The sequence below is a fragment of the Heliconius melpomene genome, chromosome 19 (genome assembly GCF_056956725.1).
Source record: "Heliconius melpomene rosina isolate 202511_hmr_F chromosome 19, ASM5695672v1, whole genome shotgun sequence".
NCBI classification, from domain to species: domain Eukaryota; kingdom Metazoa; phylum Arthropoda; class Insecta; order Lepidoptera; family Nymphalidae; genus Heliconius; species Heliconius melpomene.
Genome location: NC_140407.1, coordinates 12306628 through 12329719, shown reverse-complemented (window position 1 = coordinate 12329719; position 23092 = coordinate 12306628). Strand labels below are relative to the sequence as shown.

General features: G+C 31.4%; 1 protein-coding gene across 1 annotated transcript in view; it reads left to right on the top strand.

The window, feature by feature from the left end:
* Positions 1 to 23092, top strand: part of VGlut (Vesicular glutamate transporter) — a 48244-nt gene that overhangs the window by 6712 nt on the left and 18440 nt on the right. Inside the window, exons 2-3 of the mRNA XM_085202758.1 lie at positions 4287 to 4445; positions 5503 to 5620. Coding sequence (XP_085058884.1) covers positions 5553 to 5620 — 68 coding nt within the window. The 5' untranslated portion in view covers positions 4287 to 4445; positions 5503 to 5552. The remainder of the gene's footprint in view (positions 1 to 4286; positions 4446 to 5502; positions 5621 to 23092) is intronic.

Here is a 23092-nt window from a genome sequence, read left to right as displayed (position 1 = left end):
TTGAAAATATGTATTACTTTTAATATCTGTCTATTATTAAAAAAAAACAATTATTGAGTGACTGACAGACAGTGTATAGAATACTTCTAGATTAAAACAGTTCAAATTTGGCTGATAACTTAGGAAGTGTAAGAAAGCGCTAGGAGAGGATTCCTCTAAATTCTTGTAGGACCGGGAAAAATACCATTTTCTATTTTACGTTCGTTACTTAATGTCCAAATAACAAAATTAAGTCAATTGTTGAGCGTATTATAGCGTATTATATACGACTAGTATTATGATAGAAGAATATAATTATAGGATAGGATACTAAAAGTAAAAATGCTAAAAATACTAAAAATAAAATTATAATTTTAAAACTAAATTAAAGGAGCATCTTATAAAAATTAAATAGAATCCGACCCTGTATTATGACTTCTTCAAATGTGGGTAAACCTAACTTCATTGTAAATGGTCATGGTCAAATATGTTTAAATTATCTCAATGTACCCCCTTTTATTTACATTTGTTAATTGATATTGTTTTCTTTTTGTTATTAACTATGTTTTGCTGATTCCAACGCTCACATTGTTTAATATGTATTTATTTAAGATAACTCTGTATTTCTCTTTAAGTGAAATGTAATTTCTTTTGAGAAATAAATAAACTCTTTAACCACAAAATGTATAAATGTCCTATAAATTACCATAGACTAAATACATTGTTGTGGCTGTTTTTAAAATATATTTTTAATATATGTATAATTATATATTCAACTTAAAACGTTTGCGCCAACAAATCCACGAAGTCAGCGTTTAACTAGATTGCGTTTTACCCCCCGCTGACGTTTCAACTCATAAAAGAATGCATTAATCAGAGTTAGAGAGGGTTGCCGCAGTTTGTCAAGCAGAGTTAGTCTACATGTCTGATGATTATTGTGATGTGCATTAGATGGAAAGTATGGCAACATTTAAATGTTGAGCATTAAGTTTTTATTATAATGGTTATATTATTTGTAAGGCCACTCGTGGCGTAGGGGCAGCGTGTGACTGTAAGCGATAGGTTGTGGGTTCTATTCGTATTTGAGAAAATTAAATGTTTAATATCTTTGAGCTCTAAGAGATTTGGTAACGAGGGAAAGCGCGACGTTCAGTTTCGCCACTCAACACGCTATGCTTACAGAATTCAGCGGTAAGTGGAGAACGCGGGATACAGCGTGAGGCTATAAACATATTCGTAAAAAGGCAAAAGACATTTTATTGAATATAGGAGGAAAAATATATTTAAAATACCTAATGAATCAATTAAACACAATGGGTATTAAATTATCGCAATTAGAAAACATTTTCCGAAACCTTCCCAACACAGTTTCCCTTGTGCCTTTAGTAAGCATGGCCATTTTCTTAGCCAACACAAAAATATATCCCACTTTTTATTTGTTTATAATTATACATTGGCATAAATATTTAAATAACTTACTTAAGAAAGCGGGGAACGAGGAGGTTCCCGGAGGGAAAAGATCGAATCCATACACCTTCCAGCTCTAAAGCCTCCTTGGGTCTCCCACAACAGCCTGTCAGATCTCTCTTGCATTCTCCTCGTTAAAATTTTAGCATACACTTTACTACCTAACGTAATCAAACTGATAGCCATATGGCTTGTGCAGTCTATCTGTGAACCTTTGCATTTATACAAAGGCACGATTACTGCACCTCATCAATCGTCTGCGACCCCCCTGATTTCCAGCATAAATTGCACAAAAACCAGAACAAGTTCAAGACGCGTGGCCCACCATATTTGATCATCTCAGCAGTAACTCCATCTGCTTCTGCTGACTTACCACAGTTCAGGCTTTGTATTGCACTGTCAATTTTTTTATACTGATTTCGCCGTCAGCTACATCAAGACTCAGCGTTTCGCTGCAACTTGAAACTGAGGCGTCATCACATTCATACATCTCCTTGTAAAAAACAATAATTTAAAAAATAGCAAGTTGGCACTGACTCTAAAACTTCTACTACTTTCTCAAAGTTTATATTTTTATAAAGTTTATAATTAAATATAATGAGACTTATTAAAAACTCATTTTATTGTAGTTAACAAATATTATTGAAAACGTTATTCATATCAGTGAAGTACATTCATTAAAGAAAAATTTAATACTGTTATAGATAAAATATTATACAGATTTGCGTTCGGTGGACCGGGGAAACTTCATTTGTGAAATCCTTTAGCCGTGAAATGAACTCGGGCCGATGTCGATATTATAGCGAAGTCAGCAAACGTAAAGGCGGGGGTAAATGTTCTCTCTTCAGCATAAATTTGATCTCTTTTAAATTACCATTTTAACTTAGACTTTTTTATGTTGATAATTTTATAACTGTTGAATATAAAAGTAGCTTTTGGTTTTTTTAATGTTGCCATTGTTATTAAATCGTATATGTTTATTTATTTATATTATATCAGTATTATATATTTATTTATAACTATAACTATCAGTAGCACAGGCTACAATTTAAGTAAATATTAGCAATACCTAAGGCGTTATTCCGATGTATGAAGCTATATTGCAGCAAAGTTTGATCAAAATCCGTTCCGTAGTTTTTCTTTGAAAGTGGAACAAACATCCATCCTCACAAGCTTTCACATTTATAATATTAGTGGGATGTTTTATTATAAAATGTTTCAGAAGCTACTGTTTTCACTAAAATAATGTTTATTTTCATTATTTACCTTTTTCTTTAGTAATAAATTAATTCTTTCTTTTTTTTTTAATTTCCTTTTTCATTTAGTTTAATTTTTCTTAGAAAAGTGATCGTGGTCCCATTATGATGCAATTTAAAACTTTATTTCTGATCAAAATAGTAGCTACGCTAGGTTTCACAATTGTGTATTCTAAAATTAAATGCGATTTACACGCATGTGATAATAATAAATACATAAATATATAGTAATAAATACATTTATATGAAATAGGAAATGATTATCAATTTTAAGTGCTTATTAGACATAATTTTTTTAAATTTTCTGAATGTCTTATGAATGACTCGCTGCCATTCTATATACTACTTATTATTCTCCAAACCAGTAACGTTTTTTACTTTAGTATCAAATTTAAACATATATGAAGAGTCAGGAAATTTATAAACATGTTTTTGCATTTTCACTTTTATCGAAATAAAAACAGAGTGTTCTATCATTACAAAGTTAATTTGATAAATAATTTACGGTATTTGCCAAAATGCTTTACAAATACAAGAGAAAAAAACTGTTTAAAAAATAAGTAATAATCTGGGAGTTACATTTTTATTTACTGCTATCAGAAGGATAGCAACACAAAAAGGCAATATAAAAAGACAAAATTTGAATATTAAAACAGTTAATTTGGTATGTAGAATAATGAATTTGATAAGTAAAAATGTTAGTGTGAAGGGAAAGGTATGAATTTGGAGTTAAAACCTTTATTAAACATTTGTTAATGACATATATATTTCCTTCCATAGTTTTCGATTTTAATGTTGTAACGAAAATTATGTTATGGTATTTATTATTCAATTGTATGTAAAATAATTAACTAGAATAGATGTTAAAATTATAAAAGTAGGTAAATTACAAATGTGTACTCGTGGATAACTTTGTCGTTATATAAGATAATTTTTCTTGTAAAATATTTTCGTATATTAAATATCACTTAAAAAAGATTGACACTTGCTAATGTACACGTACAAATATACGTATTATTACACATTTGCTATAGTTTGTATCGTGAATTATCAAAATTATTTTCCCTACTTTGCAAAAAAAAAAATTATGTAAAATATGGAAAATAATTAAAATTTTATTCAAACTACTTTTTGAGTTGTTTTTATATAATCAATTTGAAATACATAGGTTTTCTTTGCATGAAATATTGCACATATTTAATTATATTATAGTTTTATTTAAAGTATTTTTTGTAATATTTTTTAATATATAAAATATTTAATAATTGTTGAAATAAAATTAAAATAATACCACTAAACAAGTTATTTATTTAGTGATATTATTTTAATTTTATTTTAGGTAAAGTATGTTCAGATAAAGCAATAACAATTAAAGACTTTAAATAACGAAGTAAAGATAATTAAAGTAAATTTTGTACACAATCTAAATCAGAAATCTCAGTTGTGTGCTAGCACAAACATTAAGCCTGCGCTCCTCGCAAATTATTATCAAAGAGGAAGCACTGTTGGGTCGATATCAACTCTATGTACTTTTGGACCTCCTGAAAATTTTCTGAAATGTTACAAATCTCCGCCCCTTTACAGCTAAGGCTTCTATTGGTGGATGTTCGCGTAGCTCCGTAGATATATCGACCAATGACGGTAGGGGCTACGCGCAGCCGTAGCGTACCGTAGAGCGGTGCGGGGCGCTACACGATCGACAGACGCTGCTACGGACCTGCTACGCCTAGGAACAGAAAAAATGTAAGTAAAATACTTATTTATTAATCTACAACAAATTACATATTCTATGAATAAAAGTTTAGCTTCATATTGTATGGAGAAGTATGTATAGAGGTATATTTAGATTTCAAATACAGATATAGAATTGAATACATATATGTATATGTGCTATATGATATGCATTCACATATATATCATTGATGATAGGTTATGTAACTTTGATTCAGTAAGATTTCATATTGCACCACCTTGATTTCTTTCACAAGTGTTAGTGATATTTGTTACGTAATCATTTTGTTACACTTAATGTCGAATGAAGAATAATTATTGTTATTTTTTTATTAATTTGGTTTTACAGTAGTTATTTCTTTGTTTTATTGTATTTTAATTATATTTTTTTTCTTTTGTAAAAATTGTTAATTAATTAAATCGCATATATTTAGTAATTATATATTTGTGCTACCTCCGGCTCCTTTCTCTTTATGTGTTGGATTAAATTAATAAAGGAGTAATTAAAGGCAAGTAATTAAAGGCAATCGTGGCACAGGGTCACTAGCATGTGACTGTAAACGCTACAGGAAAACTGACTGTAAACGGTTGTGGATTCGTTTGCTACTAGAGGAATTGGAAATATATATAATTTTCATTACTTCGCTCTTATGTAGAGTCAAAGCGCGGAATTGAGTTCTGCCGCTTAACACGGAATGCCTCCAGAATTCGGCAGAAGGTGGGGAGCGGAGAGTTTTAATAGTAGGCTTCTTCTGCCTAGTATAGGATACAGCGTGAAGCTGAAAAAAATAATAATTTTAATCCACATATAATCGTAATTTATATTAAGATATTGTTAAGTTATATAACTTTATATTTATTTTTTCAAATATCGTCAATAATATTTATTCATTGAAAACTGGCATACTGTTAATTGTTTCTGAAATTGATCCTTTGGTAACAAGACATGGCGTGGAGTTACGTCAGTCAACTACTAAAACTAGGTTCCCTTTACCAATCCAGTGACATGCAGAATATATCACAATATTAATAAATATGTATCAAAAAATTCATTGTTGTATTTGTACAGGTGTTAGCATCGTATAAGTGTGGGTACATGAAGAATATCGGGCTCCCACAATGCAGGGGCTACAGGCAGCGAAAGAGAAGGCCTCTGGCCTTTTTGCTAACAAACCCCTTCTACTCAAGTAAGTGATTTTGCCCATCATATCTATGCATGAATCTACTCGTGGCGCAGTGGTGTGACTGTAAACGCGATAGGTTGTGGGTTCGATTCCCAATCGAGGAAATGAAATATTTAATATTTTCATTTCTTCGCTCTGGTGTCGAGGAAAAATCGTAGCTTGAAGTCCCGCCACTTAACATACAATGCTTCCAGAATTCGTCGGAAAGTGGGGAAAGGAATGTCTTAACACTAGGCTTAAAATGTATTTAAATAATTATATATTTTTATATATGTTTTTCCCTGGACAAATGGGACTCATTTCAACATACAGTCATATTATAAAATTGCATTGTCTAATAAACAAAAAAAACAAAAGGTCTCATGGCATATATATATATATATATATATATATATATATATATATATATATATATTAAAAACATGATTTTTAATAATTGTAATGTTTAGAAAAAATATATTCACCTCTTCTGTTGTGGTTTTTTTATTATGGCGTTCGGAACTTGCCAGTTGAGCACAAATCACTTGGTCAGTTACATGGTGTTATTCAATGTTTTTTTGTGACACATTTTAAAATATAGAAAAAATAAACATACTTATAAGCAAATATAGTTAGAAATGTAGCCGGCTTTTTTTTGCCTATTATTGAAATTAGAATTTTTAAGATCAGAAAACTGAAAGCTTCCATATTTTTTAAACTATCATATTTATTTCTATTGCTTTTTCTATTTGCTATAAAGTTATACTAAAATACAACAGTAATACGAAAAGAAAGATGAAAACTAAAGCGACTTCGTTAGACGATCGTCAATAATATTGACAGCAGATAATACTCGTTGCAATAGAAATAAAATAAGGGCGAAATCACGAACATGCCTTTAGCGAATACTTTGAATAGGGTCATCACAGTAACATAATAAATTTTATTTTATAATAATTGTTGTAGGTTAGTTAATGTTAAAAAAATAATGTGAACAGACACATTATTTTTTTAACATTAACAGAGTATATTAAAATTTTATCGATAAAATTTTTGCCAAGCCATTTTTTAAAATTATAGTTAAATGATTTTTATTAGTATAATTGTACCTAAGTACCACAAAACAATATTTATTGATTGATAACCTGTACCCTAATTTGCTACCAAATCTGATTACGAAAAAATATTTTATTCTCTGAAGTTATTAGAATTAGACATTAATAATTTACAACAGCAATTTTTTTTTTAAATAAAATAATTTAAATTATATGAAAAATCAAATCGCCATCTAATTCCATAGCAACCAAAGCAGATAAAGTACAATCGTCTTAGGCCCAGTATCAAATGGAGTGAACGCACCAGTAATGCGATTACTTGTATCGCAGCCCTGGCCGCGGGCGCGCGCGACTGCTTCACGTTGATAACAAATAGATAGATCCGGATTTGCGTCGTCATGCGAACCACTCGTTGTTTTGTGTTTTGGAGATATACACATGTGTGTTTGTATGGTCTACAGTGAAATGAAAATATATGGTAGATGTTTGTTTAAGGTATTTTATTTTGTTTAGTTCAGCTCAGCTTTACTCTGTGTCCCGCACCTAGCAGTGTAGGCAGAGGCAAGTTCGTGTTAAGACACTCCGTTCTCCATTTCGACGCTAGAGCGAAGAAATGAAAATATAAATTTAAATAAATATTCCATTTTTTCGAGTGGGGATCGGAGTTCTTTTAAAAGAACTCTAAATATTTTTTATATTATAAATAACTTGTATGTATGAATGTAGGTAAGTTCTTTTGTTAAGACGTTTCGAGTATGCCAGTTGAGCACAAATCTACGAAAAATGAGGTAAAATGAAACATGACGTTTGGCGCAATCCGTCATATGAATAAATCCGGATTGATGTCACGTAGTCCGTCTTCTTAGTTTGTGAGGTTGACTGTAGTTTTTTACTATAAGTATATTTTAAATATTTTCTTACAATATTGAGAAATTTTAAAAATGGATTTTCTCAGACAATAATTTTAAAATAATTATCTTATGAAATGGAAATGTCTTAGTGGGAACGGAGTGTCTTAACACTCGGTCCTTAGGTTCCCTCTGCCTACTCTGGTGTGTGCGGAATACACGTGAACACGTGAACGTGAAGCTAAAAAAGAAAAAATAAACAAAACAAAAAAAAATCTGAACAATTTAATAATATATCTGAATAAATCTAAACATTATATTATTTTTTTGGGAAAACACAATTTAGAGTTTTTTGAAGTTTTTAAGAGTAGTTTAAGCATAGCGAGCTTTTTACTAAGTATTTCCAGCTATTCCAAGACATAGTCTTATGTATACTATAATAACGTAATTGGGAAAAAAGTGGTAGGAGCAGCTGTAATTTAGAGCCCCTTTTTCAGTACTAAATAAGTCCTTGAATACAGGAATAAAGTTGCGAGCACATCTTAGTATAAATAAAAAAATAAATAACTGGTACGATAATTATTGAGTAAAAATTTATTTATGACTATTTTAATCTAGGTGTTCATTATTATTAATATTAGATTTTTTGTAAATTACTAATTATTTAAAAGGGTTTAAGATCTATTAGCTGCGTATAGTCTTCTCGAAACTAAAATTAAGATCCTTCTTGTAGCAGAAATCCCTAACGTTTTAAGCTCTTAAATTGCGTAACGGGGTAAGGGTAGCCAGTTCATTATTTAGTCCGTTTAAATCACTAAGTCCTTAAAAGACATTAGTAGGCTTTGTAGCGTTATCGCAATACACAAAAGAGATTTTCAACGAGCTAAAAGGGGGAGCTACCCATCAATTATTAGACTTAAAATCGTATGATATATACATACATATTATAAGTATAAAGTGTATAATATCAAGGATTATAAACAAAATTGAATTTAATGGCATTTGTTTGTGACATGTTAATTTAATAACATAATTTGTATGAGTGATAATAGAATTTTATTTAAAAATATAGTCAGGCGATAAAAATATTGTAAATAGTAGCTATCTAAACAGTAGTTAGCGATAATTTTAAAATGAAAGACGACTAAATAATAAACAACAAACTAATTTTTAATCAATTATAGAATTATAAGGGTTATTGAAAAATGGCTTGCGGTAATTAGAGATTTGAGTCCTACTCATTTGATTGTTGATATGTGACATCAGATGTTTTCCTAGTATGTTAAAACAAAATTTACACAATCATAAACAACAAACGAATTTATATAGTTCGCGAAAAAAAATCAGCTATATTCTTATACGCTCGTGTTTTTTGATTGCGTCAATTTAAAAGTGTATTATATAGGCAGACTTACGGGCAACAAAGTTGTTTTTTAAAAATTTCGCTCTTTTGGAGAAAATGTACATTCAACAGAAACATATATTTTTTAAGCATTAATAACATGTCACGTCAATCCATATTTATGGTAGCAACCAAGAGAAACTAAATCTACAGTTGTAGATGAATATTTGTTAATCAGGGTGTCTTTTATCCGAAGCTAAGATGTTCTATGGAAAAGAGAAAAAAACTACTTCCTGCAAAATAAAAATGTCTGCAATATACCTTCTTATATTTATTACGGCCATAATTTAAAAGCAAAGATAAATATATAAATTTCTTTACATAACAACTTAAATGATTATAGTTAGTATTGTAGTATATTAAATGATTATATGAAAATTATCTCAATTTAATAGGGAAACATAATTAAGTTCAAAAATTAACAATATTTTTTTTTAAAAAAGATCCAATCCTCCAATTTATATGTTATGCCAATTTTTTATAAAAAAATGACATTCCTATAATAAAATTCCAATATAATTAATCTAGTGAGATCTAATTTCCATCAGCTGTCACCCGTTCTTGGTATTAGGGTGGACAGCTAAATATATTTACAGCACTCACGCTAATTGTTTCCGCCATTTGAATATTGCGATGACAATTACCGGATTGGTCCACGGCTGGAGGCTGTACAACGGACCCCCAAATTAATTGCTCTCAGCCACTTTGTTTTATTTCACCCTATACAGAACCTAGAACAATTGATCAGGCGAGAAAATTAAAATTCACTTTTGCTTATTGAAAAATACGTACGTAGGTCGTATTTTTCAATAATTAAAAGTGAGTTTTCATTTGTAGATCCAAAGTGCTTTTTATAATATGTAAATAATAATTGTATAGTTGTTACAAATTATTAATATAAATTAACTTGTATCATTTATCTATCTTATCAAAAGCCCTCAGTTAGTTATTTTTTTTATTAATAGTGTTAAACAGTGTATAAAATAAACATAAGTTAATTTTTGGTGTGTTTTGAATGTGAAGTGTGATTGTAAACGTGACCGGTTGTGGGTTCCCCACTGCATCAAATGAAATATTTATTTACATTTAAATGTGCATATCTTCATTCTGGTGTCGCCGCAAATCGTGGCGTTGAATTCCGCCACTAAACACCCAATGCCTTCAGAATTAGGGGAACGGAGATAGGGAAAATCTCCAGATAGAGAAAAGTGGGGAACGGAGTGTCTTAACACTAGGCTCCCTCTGCCTACCATGCTGTGTGCGGGCTATAGCGTGAAGCTGAAAAAAAATTGATACATAAAATCCTTAGATTTTGTAAATATTAATAAATAATAGCACAAATTACGATTAATTGTAGGCTATACAGTATACATATTTGATGTCCATTTACACCCCACGTCGTACAATAACTAATTCACTTCCTGTCATTAGTCGTAAAAATTGCCGGATATTAGTTTATCGGATCTTTCACCGGATATCTACAAAAATATATATTCAGAAAATATTATTATAATATGACATTTACTTATAAGGATATCTGTGTTTTTATATTGTAGTGTACGTTACTGTAGGGTTAGTGAAAGTTAGTAACAAAGATTTTATGAAAACATGAAATAAAAATGCAAATAAATTTAATATTTTTAACATTTCAAAGAGTTTTTAAGAGTTATCAAAATTTTAAATTGTGGGATTTGATTTGAACCCGGTATGGTGGTTTACGATAACCGAACCGGGTTCAGTTCGGTTATCGTAATCCACATTTAGTCGTCCTGAATGAAGGTTTCCAAGAGGCGCGGTTCAAATACAGCTACGTTTAAATTTGGATACTTTTCCTAAATAAAGATTTTAAATTGTATATATCTACTATATTTAAAATATTTCATCTCATCACATACAAACAGACGTAGAGTTCTTGATATAATTAAGGTAATTAGCTATAGTAAATTGATATATTTCCATATTAGTCGCGTCTATTCACAATTGAAAGATTTTTGGTGTTATATTTCTGATCGGCAACTGTCATAATATAAAAGCAGTGGCTGTTGATTAAATTTAATGAGCAAGCGGTAGTCCTTTTGTGGTCCCGTTGCGGCGAGATGCCCAATTAGCCGCGTCGAGGGGTATTGCTGGCTTGTTAATAACTGTTAAAAGGATGTTTAGCATAAACATAATGGCTACGAATATTTCGTATAAATAAATATACAAATTTAATGTCAGAGATTTTATCATGTAGGGGATGTCTTTAAATATTTTTGCAATTGAGGCCAGTCGTGGCGTGGGGTACAAGGGTGTGACTGTAAACGTAACGGTTGTGGATTCGATCCCCACGCGAGAAAATTATTATTTATTTAAATTAATATTTAATTTTTTTGTTCTGGTGTCAAGGCAGCGATATGTATTTTGAGTTCCGCCACTCAACGCAATGCTTCCAGAATTTGGCGGAAAGTGGAGAAAAGAGTGTCTTAACACTAGATTCTCTCCGCTAACCCTGCTGTGTGACGGATACAGCGTGAAGCTGATTTTATTTTTGATTTACTGTAAAAGTACATACACATATTTCTAAAGCGATTACTTTTTATAATGTTACCCAATTTTGAGTAATAAGTATAATAGTAAATTAATCAATATATCCAATACGTCCTCATTTACGGAGCTCCTCGAAATCGTGTTACTGTGACGATGGCATTGTATCAGAGGCATCTCCGAGGATCGATACCCGGAGCCGGAGCGTCTGTCCGACGGGACGACGGGACGGCGCCAGGGGGTCGCGCTATAAATCTAACAAACAAAACGATTCGAATAAAATATTACAATTTTTGGGGGAGATGACGAGACAAGTTTGTTTATTAGCATTAGCATGTAAGTGCGTAAATGTACGTTGAATTATTTTTTTTTCAGAACATTAGACGACAAGAAACATTACGAGATATTTTTTTTAAATAAATAAATATTTCTACGAAGGCTATTTATTTATATTAAAATGTTTAAGAATATATTTAAAAAATATTGTAGGTTACTTTATCTGTTAGGTGTAAGGGTTGCATACTCTATTAATTTAAAACAACCCTACATTGGTGTTACCAGATTTTAATAAACATTTTTGTTAGTGTTTTTATAAAATATTGTAGGTTACTTTATCTGTTAGGTGTAAGGGTTGCATACTCTATTAATTTAAAACAACCCTACATTGGTGTTACCAGATTTTAATAAACATTTTTGTACTGTACTGTAAACTTTGTATTCAGCATGTATATTTTTATAATACGAATACATATTATGTTGAATACCAGGGGTTGCTGATTAACATTTGAAATGAAAAATGTTAATTAAGTTTCAATGATTTTTTGCTTTCAAAGCCCAGCACTAATTGTTACGTATAATGAGAATCTCTGAAAGGACAGGATTTAATTTGCGGTGACCAGTGCCACCGAGGGCGGTACCCACTGGTTTTAATCCAACATCAAAGCGAAGAATCTACTACGTGTAATACCATACCGATTGAAATTTTAATCTAAAGTTTATTCCGGTTCTAATTAATGTTCTTATAAATAATTTTAATAAAACTGAAATTTAATAAAGCTATACGTAATCTATACTAATATAATAAAGCGGAAGAGTTTGTTTGTTTGTTTGTTTGAACGCTAAGATCTCTGGATCTACTGGTCCGATTTACTTTGTTTTTGTTTTGTATAAAAGCTGCATTCTTCAGAAGTGCTATAGGCATTACACATATAAACTAATATATTTTATAGTACTTTCTAATTTGACATGCAATTTATTCTGCCATGTTAATAACAATCGTCGCGTCGCTACGCAACCGTTCCCGCGACATTTTGATATTCATCCTTATGAAAATAAATATTATAGTCACTTTTAGCATTTTATCTAGATTGAAATCATATTATACTACTAAATAATTAAGCCTACGGGCGGCACAGTATGACCGACGCGAAAATATTCTTATAGTTCAAGCAGGCGTAGCCGCGTCCGGGTCCACTAGTTTACTATATTTAGAAACAATGTTTTGTATATGAATTCAACATACAAAAGTGAATTAGAAAAGTCGATATAAAAATAACATGAACACAGAAATGGAAAGAATAGAACACTCTTATATCAAAGTAAAACGCGGCGTTCAGTTCCGCTACTCAACAGGCAATCCAGAATCCGGCAAAAAATTAAAATGAAAACTATGTGTCTTAACACTAGGTTCCCTTTGTGTACCCTGCTGTGTGCAAGATATCGCGTGAAGCTGATTAGTCAATATGGAATTAGCGAGCTATATACAGAAATAAAATAGAAACGTATAGTAAGAATACAAATACTTATAATGAATCTTATTTAGGCGAGCTCTCAATACGGCAGCCGAAATAGATGTCTGGCGCCAATTTAGGAGACTCCACGGCGCCAGTTTTTGTCCCGGGTCAAAGATTATTTATCCAATATTTTCTGGAACTCGTAATAGCACTTATAGGTACTTTAGAATATTTAGAAAAATCAAAATATTTTATTGTTTTAGTTTTCGTATTGAAACATTACAACTTCTCTTTTAATGATCTTTCCCGCTTTCTAAGTACGTCAATGTATTAAGATTAAAATTTTTAAGCACAATATATATTTAACTTAATATGGTTTTAAGAACTTATGATCATAAAATTCGAAATCATTACATAGGTATATGACCGTTGATGCCGCCGTAGTACAGGGGCACAACTATGCGACTGTACGTGGGTTCCCGCTCGGGGGAATGGAATATTTAATATTCTCATTTCCTCGCTCTAGTAACAAGGCAAAGCTTGGCGTTGAGTTCTGCCACTCAACATGCAATCCCTTAAGAATCCAGCGGAAAGTTGGCAACGGAAGTGTCCTAATGGAAAACAGAGTGTCTTAACACTAGGTCCCTCATGCGGGATACAGCGTGAAACTAAAAAAAAAGAAGGTATATGACAATTGTTTCGGAAACATTCTCATCGATTGACTCGATTGAAAGGACTTGTCTAATGAGTTGATAGTTAGCGAGGCCAGCTTCCATAGTTTGAATCCCTATAGATAGATCCCTATAGGTAGATATATGTTAGCGTTATAAGGGCGAATATATTATTTATATTTATTTATTATTATTATTATTTCTATTATCTGTATTTTCAATTATACGGTCTATACACTAAATTACTTAAAAATATAAAAGTTACCCAATATTGTAAAATGTTCAGAACATAACAATAAATGGATATCTCATAATATCGTATCTTCGTCGTCAGATATAAAAAATAGTAATAATGTCGGTTGGCTTAATGTTCTTCTTGTGTAAATATTTGACTTGGTGACTTATTGATCAGAAGCGGGATCATGACGCTTCACTCTCCACGCTCCAATATTACATTTACGAGTCAGTGGATGCAGCTTCTGAACTGTTTGTTTAATATTGGCAACAGTCTAGAAAACCAAACCTCATTTCTTTCTATAGTTTTGTAATCAATTCAAAACATAGTAAAGCTTAAGTTTAGAAACTAAATATAATTTAATAATATTAATAAAACCTAACTTAATAAGGCTAGATACATGTTAATAACACATCTTCTACAGATAATAATCGATTTCAAATTAAATAAATACTGTAATTGACGGCGGTGGTTTATAACCGAAATAGAAAATTTGAATCTGTTATCTGTATACTATTATAATTTATGTCCAATTTACAATACACAAATATCGTATCGTCCTCGTTCCGAACGATATAAAAGCACTTGCTAAAGAGCCGCACTAATATTCTCCTTGTGCAAATATTTAACTCGAAGTCTTATTGATCAGGAACGCGATCAGGACGCGTCGCTCTTCGTAGAGCTTCCGTCACGTTTGGAGTGCTTGTAAGTGGTGGTGTGCGCAGTTTCATGTCACCACTTCTGTTGGTCATTTTATCTTGCTGGTACAAAAAAAAATGTTTAGTAAGACGTTATCTATAGTAATTTTCGATTAAATTCTTTGTTTTTCAAGTATTTTTACACTGAGATAGTTACACATTGGAATTTTTTATATAAAATTCTAAATAATAGAAACTGTGTCGTTACTTAAGAATATAATACATGTAATTGTATTTATATTTAACACAGCTATTTGGGTCAAGTGTCGCTATTCGATAGGGAGTAGAAAGGCGAAACTCCATTGAATTTCCGGACGGTGACGATACGACGGGGACGTCGCGGGCCGAACGCAGGAAACACCGCTAATGCATGTCAATTGTGCTTCTAACTTTATTACTAAAATATTCAGAGGGAAGTTGCCACCTAACTAAACGTTTTACAATAATACAATTTACGAATATACAATTTATAGCTTGAGAAAAAGTAACAATTGCCCAAAAGTATTTTTAAAATATAAATAAAAAAAATAAAGAAATATCTGCGCTGTTCTAATTACTTAAAAGCCTTAAACAGTATGAAAAATATAGGGAAAATATGTGACAGTCTGGGTCTTTCTTAATGGCGTTAAAATTTTATAACGAACGTACAGGATAGTAGGGTTGTTTTACAGATAATATTTTTTAATTTGAGGGTGTATTCCGTATATGGCAGGATAGGCAGAGGAAACCTAGTTCTAAGAGCATCACCTAATTTTTAAGACATTACGTGCGCATCTCAACGCCGTGCTTTGTCTTACTACCAGCACGAGGAAATCGAAATTATTTTTCGCTTTATTGGAAACTAAACCTACAGTCATCACGTTTACAGTCAACTGCTTTGCCACTGTACTACGACGATCTTACCAACACATAATAGGGTGCTTATAGTTTAGAGATAGTTGCAAGATTTACATTTCCTTGGTGATATATTATAAGTATCGTTTTGTTGATACAGTTTGATATTTCACACTTTTGCCTTATTATAGCTTAATAATTCGTAAGTACATTTTTCATATAAACAGTTAAAAATGTGATAAAATATTTTACTTGCAATAAGAAATTTCGCTCTTATTTTGCCATATAATATTTGCATATAAATTCTAGAACTTATTCCCAAATTCGAAGTTGCGTTTTATGTAAAACTTAAAATAAAATTCATAAATTCCCTCAACTGGCATAGAACGTACAACCTCGTTACGAATGCTGTACCTACTGCGATAATCCTAATTCTTGTATCAACAATACAATTATTTTAAATACAACTTTATATTTAGAATCACAACTTCCAATTTTTATTAGCTGCTCTAACAAAATTAAAAGTTTTAACTATATTTGGCTCCAATTTCCTTTTAGGCAAGAAGCATGTTCCTTCAAGCTTAATTACGTCATCAACTTTCTGCAACTTGTCGCCCCCGAGATTGGATTTTAGATAATGGCTCGGTAATCACGGCGGTGATTTATCACTCCTATATCAGCCTTCACTGTCCATTAAGCAATCGTAACCCTTTTGTTGTCAACGCATCGTGCGTGTACCCGTCCCGTACTACCGGTGTAGAAAGTATTCATATTAAGTATTATTCATTTTTTTAGCTTTGGTGGCGGAATTTAACACCGCGCTTTTTCTTGAGTGAAATGGATTTTTTAGTCCATCAAGTGGGAATCGAACTCGCAACCGTCGTGCTTACAGTCCGTAGCCGATTTTCTTGGGATAGTCGTTCGTTGATTACAAAAGCATTACAATAACGAATATGTGTATATATAGTTTTTAGTCCAAACGTGGCACAGTGGCACAAGGGTGCCATTGTAACGTAGGTTGTGGGTTCGAACCCCGCTCGAGGGAATATTTCACCACTCAAGACGCCTCGAAAACTTCAGAGAAAGTGGAAGTGGGGAACGGAATGTCTTAACTCTAGGTTTTCTCTGCCAACCCTTCTATAAGCTGAAAAAAAATTATAGTTTTCGTATATTATTATTTTTTATTTATTCAGCCAATCAATAAAATAAAATAAGCTACAACTTAATATGCTGGTTCGCGTCTCTCTAAATTACATTTCGCCGCGGAATAGCACCCTACAAATGTACGAGACGATCAATGGCAAACAAATAAGTATATCGCTGGCACAATCGAGTCTATTTCATGTAAGCCCCTCAACTGACGCTCTCAAAGCGAAGCCTGGAGATCAGACGAATGCGTCTACTTCTGACGATATATCCTGCTAGCAACTATAGCTAACAAGATTGCTTTGGTATATGGGTAGTAAATTGCGTACTGAAACATGATATAATACTTCTTTTTTTTTTCACATATAGCTGAGTAGGCAGAGGGAACCTAATCTTAAGGCCCTCCGCGCTACTTTTCACCGATTGGAAGCATTTGCCAAAAAAAAATCGACTCTCCAATGCTGGTGGAAAGTGAAAAATAAAGAGCTTTAATCTATTAAAAGTCAGTCAGTCAGTCAGTCTACACTTCGTGATAAAATGTAAAATAAAAAAATATATATCCTCGAATAGGATTTGAATCCAAACCTGTCGTTAACGCCTCACATCTCCTAGAGTATGCAAATGTTACATATTTAAACGTCAGCTCACTATTAAAATGAATTTCCATTTGCAGTTTCGAAACACGAAAATAGCGTGGCTCTCCCGTATAGAGGGGGCCCTGCGACGACTTGATAAAGTACACCAAATGGCTACGGAAACGATTTATGTAAATTAATTACTTTGAATTCGTATAATTCTTTAAATATCTTATCTTGAAATGTGCACCGTTGTCTGAAAATTTTGTGTAGATTGATATATTAATATGCTAATTGAGTTAAGATTCAAATTTTGAAATTTTACCTAAGTATAATACATTAGAAACTGCAACATTTTAAATGTTACTATACTTATTTCCCCGAATTCTTGAGTGTCGGAACTTTCCTAACTCCTCGACCTCGACACGAGAGCGAAGAAATGAAAATATTAAATATTTCATTTTGTCAAGTGAGAATCGAACCCACAACCTGTTTACAGTCATACCACGTGACTCTGCGCCACGATTGGCCTCACCTATATGTACTATATTATATATATATATATATTTTATACTAAATTCTTTTATAAATATTAAATATTAAAACAGAACAATTGTCGCAACATTCCACCTCTAAAAGTTCTTAGGTCTGAGCTACCAGTACTTTTAAAGGATATTGCGTATCCTCATACATACGTATGGCGGGGCATTGTTGTTTTTCAAAGCCGAGTAACGGTGAATGTTTCGCCTAACAAAAAGGGGTTTCGTACGGTTTCACTTTGCTCTTACAGATTTTAGCCAGTTGAAGGTCTTTTATGTTTGCGGTTTTTTATTGAGTACTAAGGAACCATAAAAATGTAAATTTGATTCGATAAATTCATTCTGGAGTGCTTGTGTTTTTTTTATTGCGATGAATTTGCAAAAATAATCAGCAATGGTGCTCTTAAAATTTTATGGCATCTTGGTAACATAACGAAATGACATTTTACAATTTTTATATAATTTTGCCGTCACGGGATGCAAACTTGCTGTGATATTTATGCAGAAGTGACTAGAGCGCTCAAACGAGTTATTTAAATGAGAGTAATCAGTTAAAACTTTTATATGAATTCTTACTTCTTTCATAACTTCACGCTGTACCTCGCACATAGCAGGCTAGGCAGAGGGAACCTGGGAACTTAGTATCAAGACAACCTATTCCCATTAAGTCACTTCCGATCTCCATTTCCGTAAAATTTTTGAAGAGTGATCACACCAGAGTGATGATATGAAAATAATAAATATTTAATATCCTCGTGTGGAAATCGAACCCACAACCTATTGCGCTTACAATAAATGTGACCTATTCGAGTCCATAAAATATTTATAATCTCAAATTTATAAACAGTACTCTAATTCATCATATATATTTAAAAAAATACGTTTTCAACGTTTATTTCCGATTTAGCTGATGTAATAAAGTTATCGGTATTTATAACAGGAAATTGAAGCAACTTAAATAAGCGTTAAGGAACATTTTGGCCTCCTCGGAGATAAGTTGCCTTGATCCCCGGCCATTGTGATAGTCATCTGTAGAAAACTCCGTGAAAAGCCGGGGTTCATTCCCCATTCATGGGGCTATTTGATTTACTTAAGATCTTTGGCTTGATACTGTCTATTAACCGAGTGGTTCGACCGTCGTTTACAAAGGAAATAATACGATGTGTTTCTAAGTATCTGTTGAAAAGATAAAAAAAAATTGGAACTTCCCATTTTGTATTTTATTTGTGTGTTTTCAGGTTAGATATAGAATATTAAAAAAAGTCATATTATTGTGTTAAAACCTATAATTTTTACTTTCTCATAGGATATGTTTTTTTTTCTATATTTTTTTTACGGGAGTATTTTAGTAGGATAGGGTGACTTAACGCGTGGTTCCGGGCGAACGAATGAACGATTTATAAAATGAGTTTGCGGTGCAACCAACCCGTAATACCCCATTGGTTACGTCTTACTTTGTTAGTGTGGTTCGCGGTACATGTCGATAAAATTTCATGTTGTTATTCTAATTTTAAAAAAATAGATTTAATTCTAAATAAATTATAAATAAGATCTATTAACAATTTTACATTTTAGTACAAAATAGTTATACCTACACTTTTATCTGAAATAACATTGTCTCAAAATAGTAAATATTATTTTAGTAAAATTACTTTAATAATATTTAATATTTGTTGTGTATAACTTTTTTTTAAAATAGAATATTTTCAAAAGTTTATTCGAAAACCTATGATTGTAATTCTTAAAAAAAGAACTACTAGTATTTGTACAAAAATGTTGTTTTTTTACAATTTGTTCATCGATAACTTAATAGCGCAGCTACAGCTCTATCGCCAAGCATTTGTCGCGGGCCGTCACCATTTTTCCCTCGCCGCCATCACTGGGAAGTTAAAAGCATTGAAAGACATATCGCGGGTTCCTTGCAGGCTCTATTGTTCTCCGCCCTTTGTCCCGATACGAATGTTTTAATGTAATTGGCTTTACTTTGTATTTTGACTTTTACATTTCTATCGTTATATAACACGCATATCGATACATATAAGTAGTAATAGCAAAAACAATTAATTACATAAACTTTAAAGATAATGATATTATATTAAATATATATTAAGGCCAGTCGCGGCACAGGGGCACAAGCTATGTCTTCAGAATTTGGTGGAAAGTGGGGAACGGAGTGTCTTAACACTAAGCTCTGCCTACCCTGCTGCATTCGGAGTAAGGCGTAAAGCTAAAAAAAACTGATGTAGTACTTTTTTAAAGAAAACATAAGTACTTATTTAGAAAACGTATAAAAAATTGAACGTAGCAGGATCAAATTTTTATACATTTTCTAAATAAATATTTTTCTTTCCTAAGTGTGGAATAACACTTTAAATACATAAAAAAATATGTACAAATTCTGTATAAGTACACATGAATGACAACGGTGCGGCAGGGGAGCATTTTGTCCGTACTTTGATTATGATTTCAAATGTAGGGGTATATTTGTTTTCAAAGTATTGGCTTCACGCTTAATCTTGCATAAAGCAGGATAGACAGAAGGAACCCTCTGTCATGTCACTCTGTTACCACGTTCTCTGTTTTCCGCCAGAATTTTCGAATTCGTTGCCTGTTCAGTTGCAGGATTTCGCGACGCTTTTGTAATGTCGGGGTGGGTCTATGAACATAATTAATTCCCCCTTATGAAAACTGAACCCAAAATTCAAGCTTACAATCACACTTTGCTCGTATTTGTCACTTTCCGTCTGCTCGTATTTGTCACTTACTGTCTGTTGAGTGACGTAACTTAACGCCGCCTTTTTTCATTTAAGATAGGAGAAATGAAAATGATTCATTTCCCAAAGTAGGGATTTCATTTCATATTTCAAAGTAGGTACTATAAGAATAAACGATTTTTTTTCAATTTTTTAACTCATTACAATAAAAGGTTTTAATCTTTTATTTTAATAGTTTTTAGGTCAATAAGGTTCTTTTAAACCTCGTATTTTTATCATGGCTTAATAAATAAGAAAGCAATGTAAAGAAATCATAGTAAGAGATATGTGTTATCCCTTTCCCTCACTATCTCATCTCGCCTGACTCCAGTAAGTGAGTTGGATATAAATTGGGGCATTGTCTGTGAATCTGGAGCATTCGCAAGACTTTTAACGCCATTCCGCAATTTCTTGCGAATTTATTTTATTTATTTATATATATTTATTGATAATATTATTCTTTTTTTTAATTGTTGCCATGTTATGCTTGCGTTTAAGAATTAAGCCAAATATCTTATCTTTATATGCAATTGTATTTAATATAAATTTAATTAAATTTATTTCTATATCGAATGTGAATGTTTGATATAAAATTTGATTTTAAAAATGAATATATTAATTATGAAAATAAATATATATTTTTCAAAATAACAACTTATTCCTACTGACAAATATAAAAAGCAGCAAGAAAATAGCTAAACTACTTAATAAAAAATACGTAATCTTGACAAAAATAAATATTAATGCTGTCAATCTTACTTACTTCAATTAAGTATAATATTTTACTTCCACTATATTTTATTATTAAATAAATAGATACACTAAACACACAGACGGACTTACATATATTGTACAAATACAATAAAATATTTACATTAATTATATATCACAAATTAATAATTTATTAAAAAATAATTACAGAAGTCAATATCGAAAAGGTTGTTGAATGTCACGGCGGGAGGACAGAGGGAGCGTAGCACGCATTTCTGGCTAGTTTGATATCAGCTCCCGTGACGTCACTACCGTTTCATCGTTCACGATCAAATACGATAAATTGCTTAAGCATAAGCTGTGTTTTCATTCACAAGTTATCTTCGTAAGAAATCAGTGCTCGTGGTCTCGTTATACTTTTACCCAAAGTCGTTTCATAAATCGTCTTTATAATAATTAATAGAAAACGTGGAAGAAATAATAGAAAAACTATGAAAATTATAATAATATATCAAATATATTAGATTAAATCCTCAGGTTGTTTTACATTATAACATTAATTGAAATAGACTTTACTCGTAGGGGATAAGGCGGTAAATTGTTAAGAAAACGTGAAGGGTGTGATTTTACTATAACCTGTTGATTCCACGCGTAGGGCGCTGTGAAAATGTTTTGGCGTCGACTATTGTAAGTAATGTTGTATTAAATTACTGTTACTTTGAATATATCTAGATTTTTAATTTTTAATGTGGTATAACAGCATAATTTTGAGCATTATGTGAAATGATGTTAATAACGAGATGAGCAATTATTAAAAGAAATGTACATAGTTAAAGAAAGAATGTTAATAATATATTTGAACTTATATCAATCTTCAGAGCGATTGGTGCTAATAAATCCTAAATTTAACAAGCGTATTAATATCCATATATTATAATTATTATTTATTAATAAAAACAATATTTTTTATTGACAATGGTATACAATAAAAATAAAAATGGTATAAAATGGTATAATATTATTAAGAACAAAAATTACCTTTTCAGCTGTCTTCAATTGTCAAGTAGTTAGACCCTTGTTACGATATATCAAGCCTTAGTTAGTTTTATGGGTATGGGTTCACAATCATTTATACCGTATATGGATGTCTCTAGGGACGGTATTACGTTGCCGCCCTGCCAATTTGTTTTTATGATTGAACTAGCAAGGAGAATAGTTTTGAAAGTACCTTATGCATGTATGTATGTATGTACATAATTACGATATTTTACGTATTTTGTATATTTATTATTTATGTTCAAATATGTTTTTTTAACATTGGAAAATGTTATAATAGTTTTTTTTTTTTGAAAATATTATAATAGCACTGTATAATATACTGTATAATATACGAGTATATAGTTGATATATTTTAAAAGGTTTATGTGAGTGTCTATGGGTGTAAAGTATTATGAGAGCACTAGTAAAATGCTTTACTCTTGCAATGTGCTCCAAATTTTAAGATATAGTGTAAAAAGTCAAAGTTACCCAAGTTGGCTGTACCGACTCTATTTTGACATTCCGAAAGCCAAATATTCAATATACATATGAGGTATACAAAATATTAAAAATCTCCAAATGATAATAAAAAATCTCAAACAAATATGGCAAAAATGCTATATATAAGTAGTAGACATTTTTTTTCAGTACGTAGTAAACTACGATATTGTTTCTATAAACTTAAATATTAACCTTAGTTATTAATTTTAACCTTATTATAATAATAATTAATAA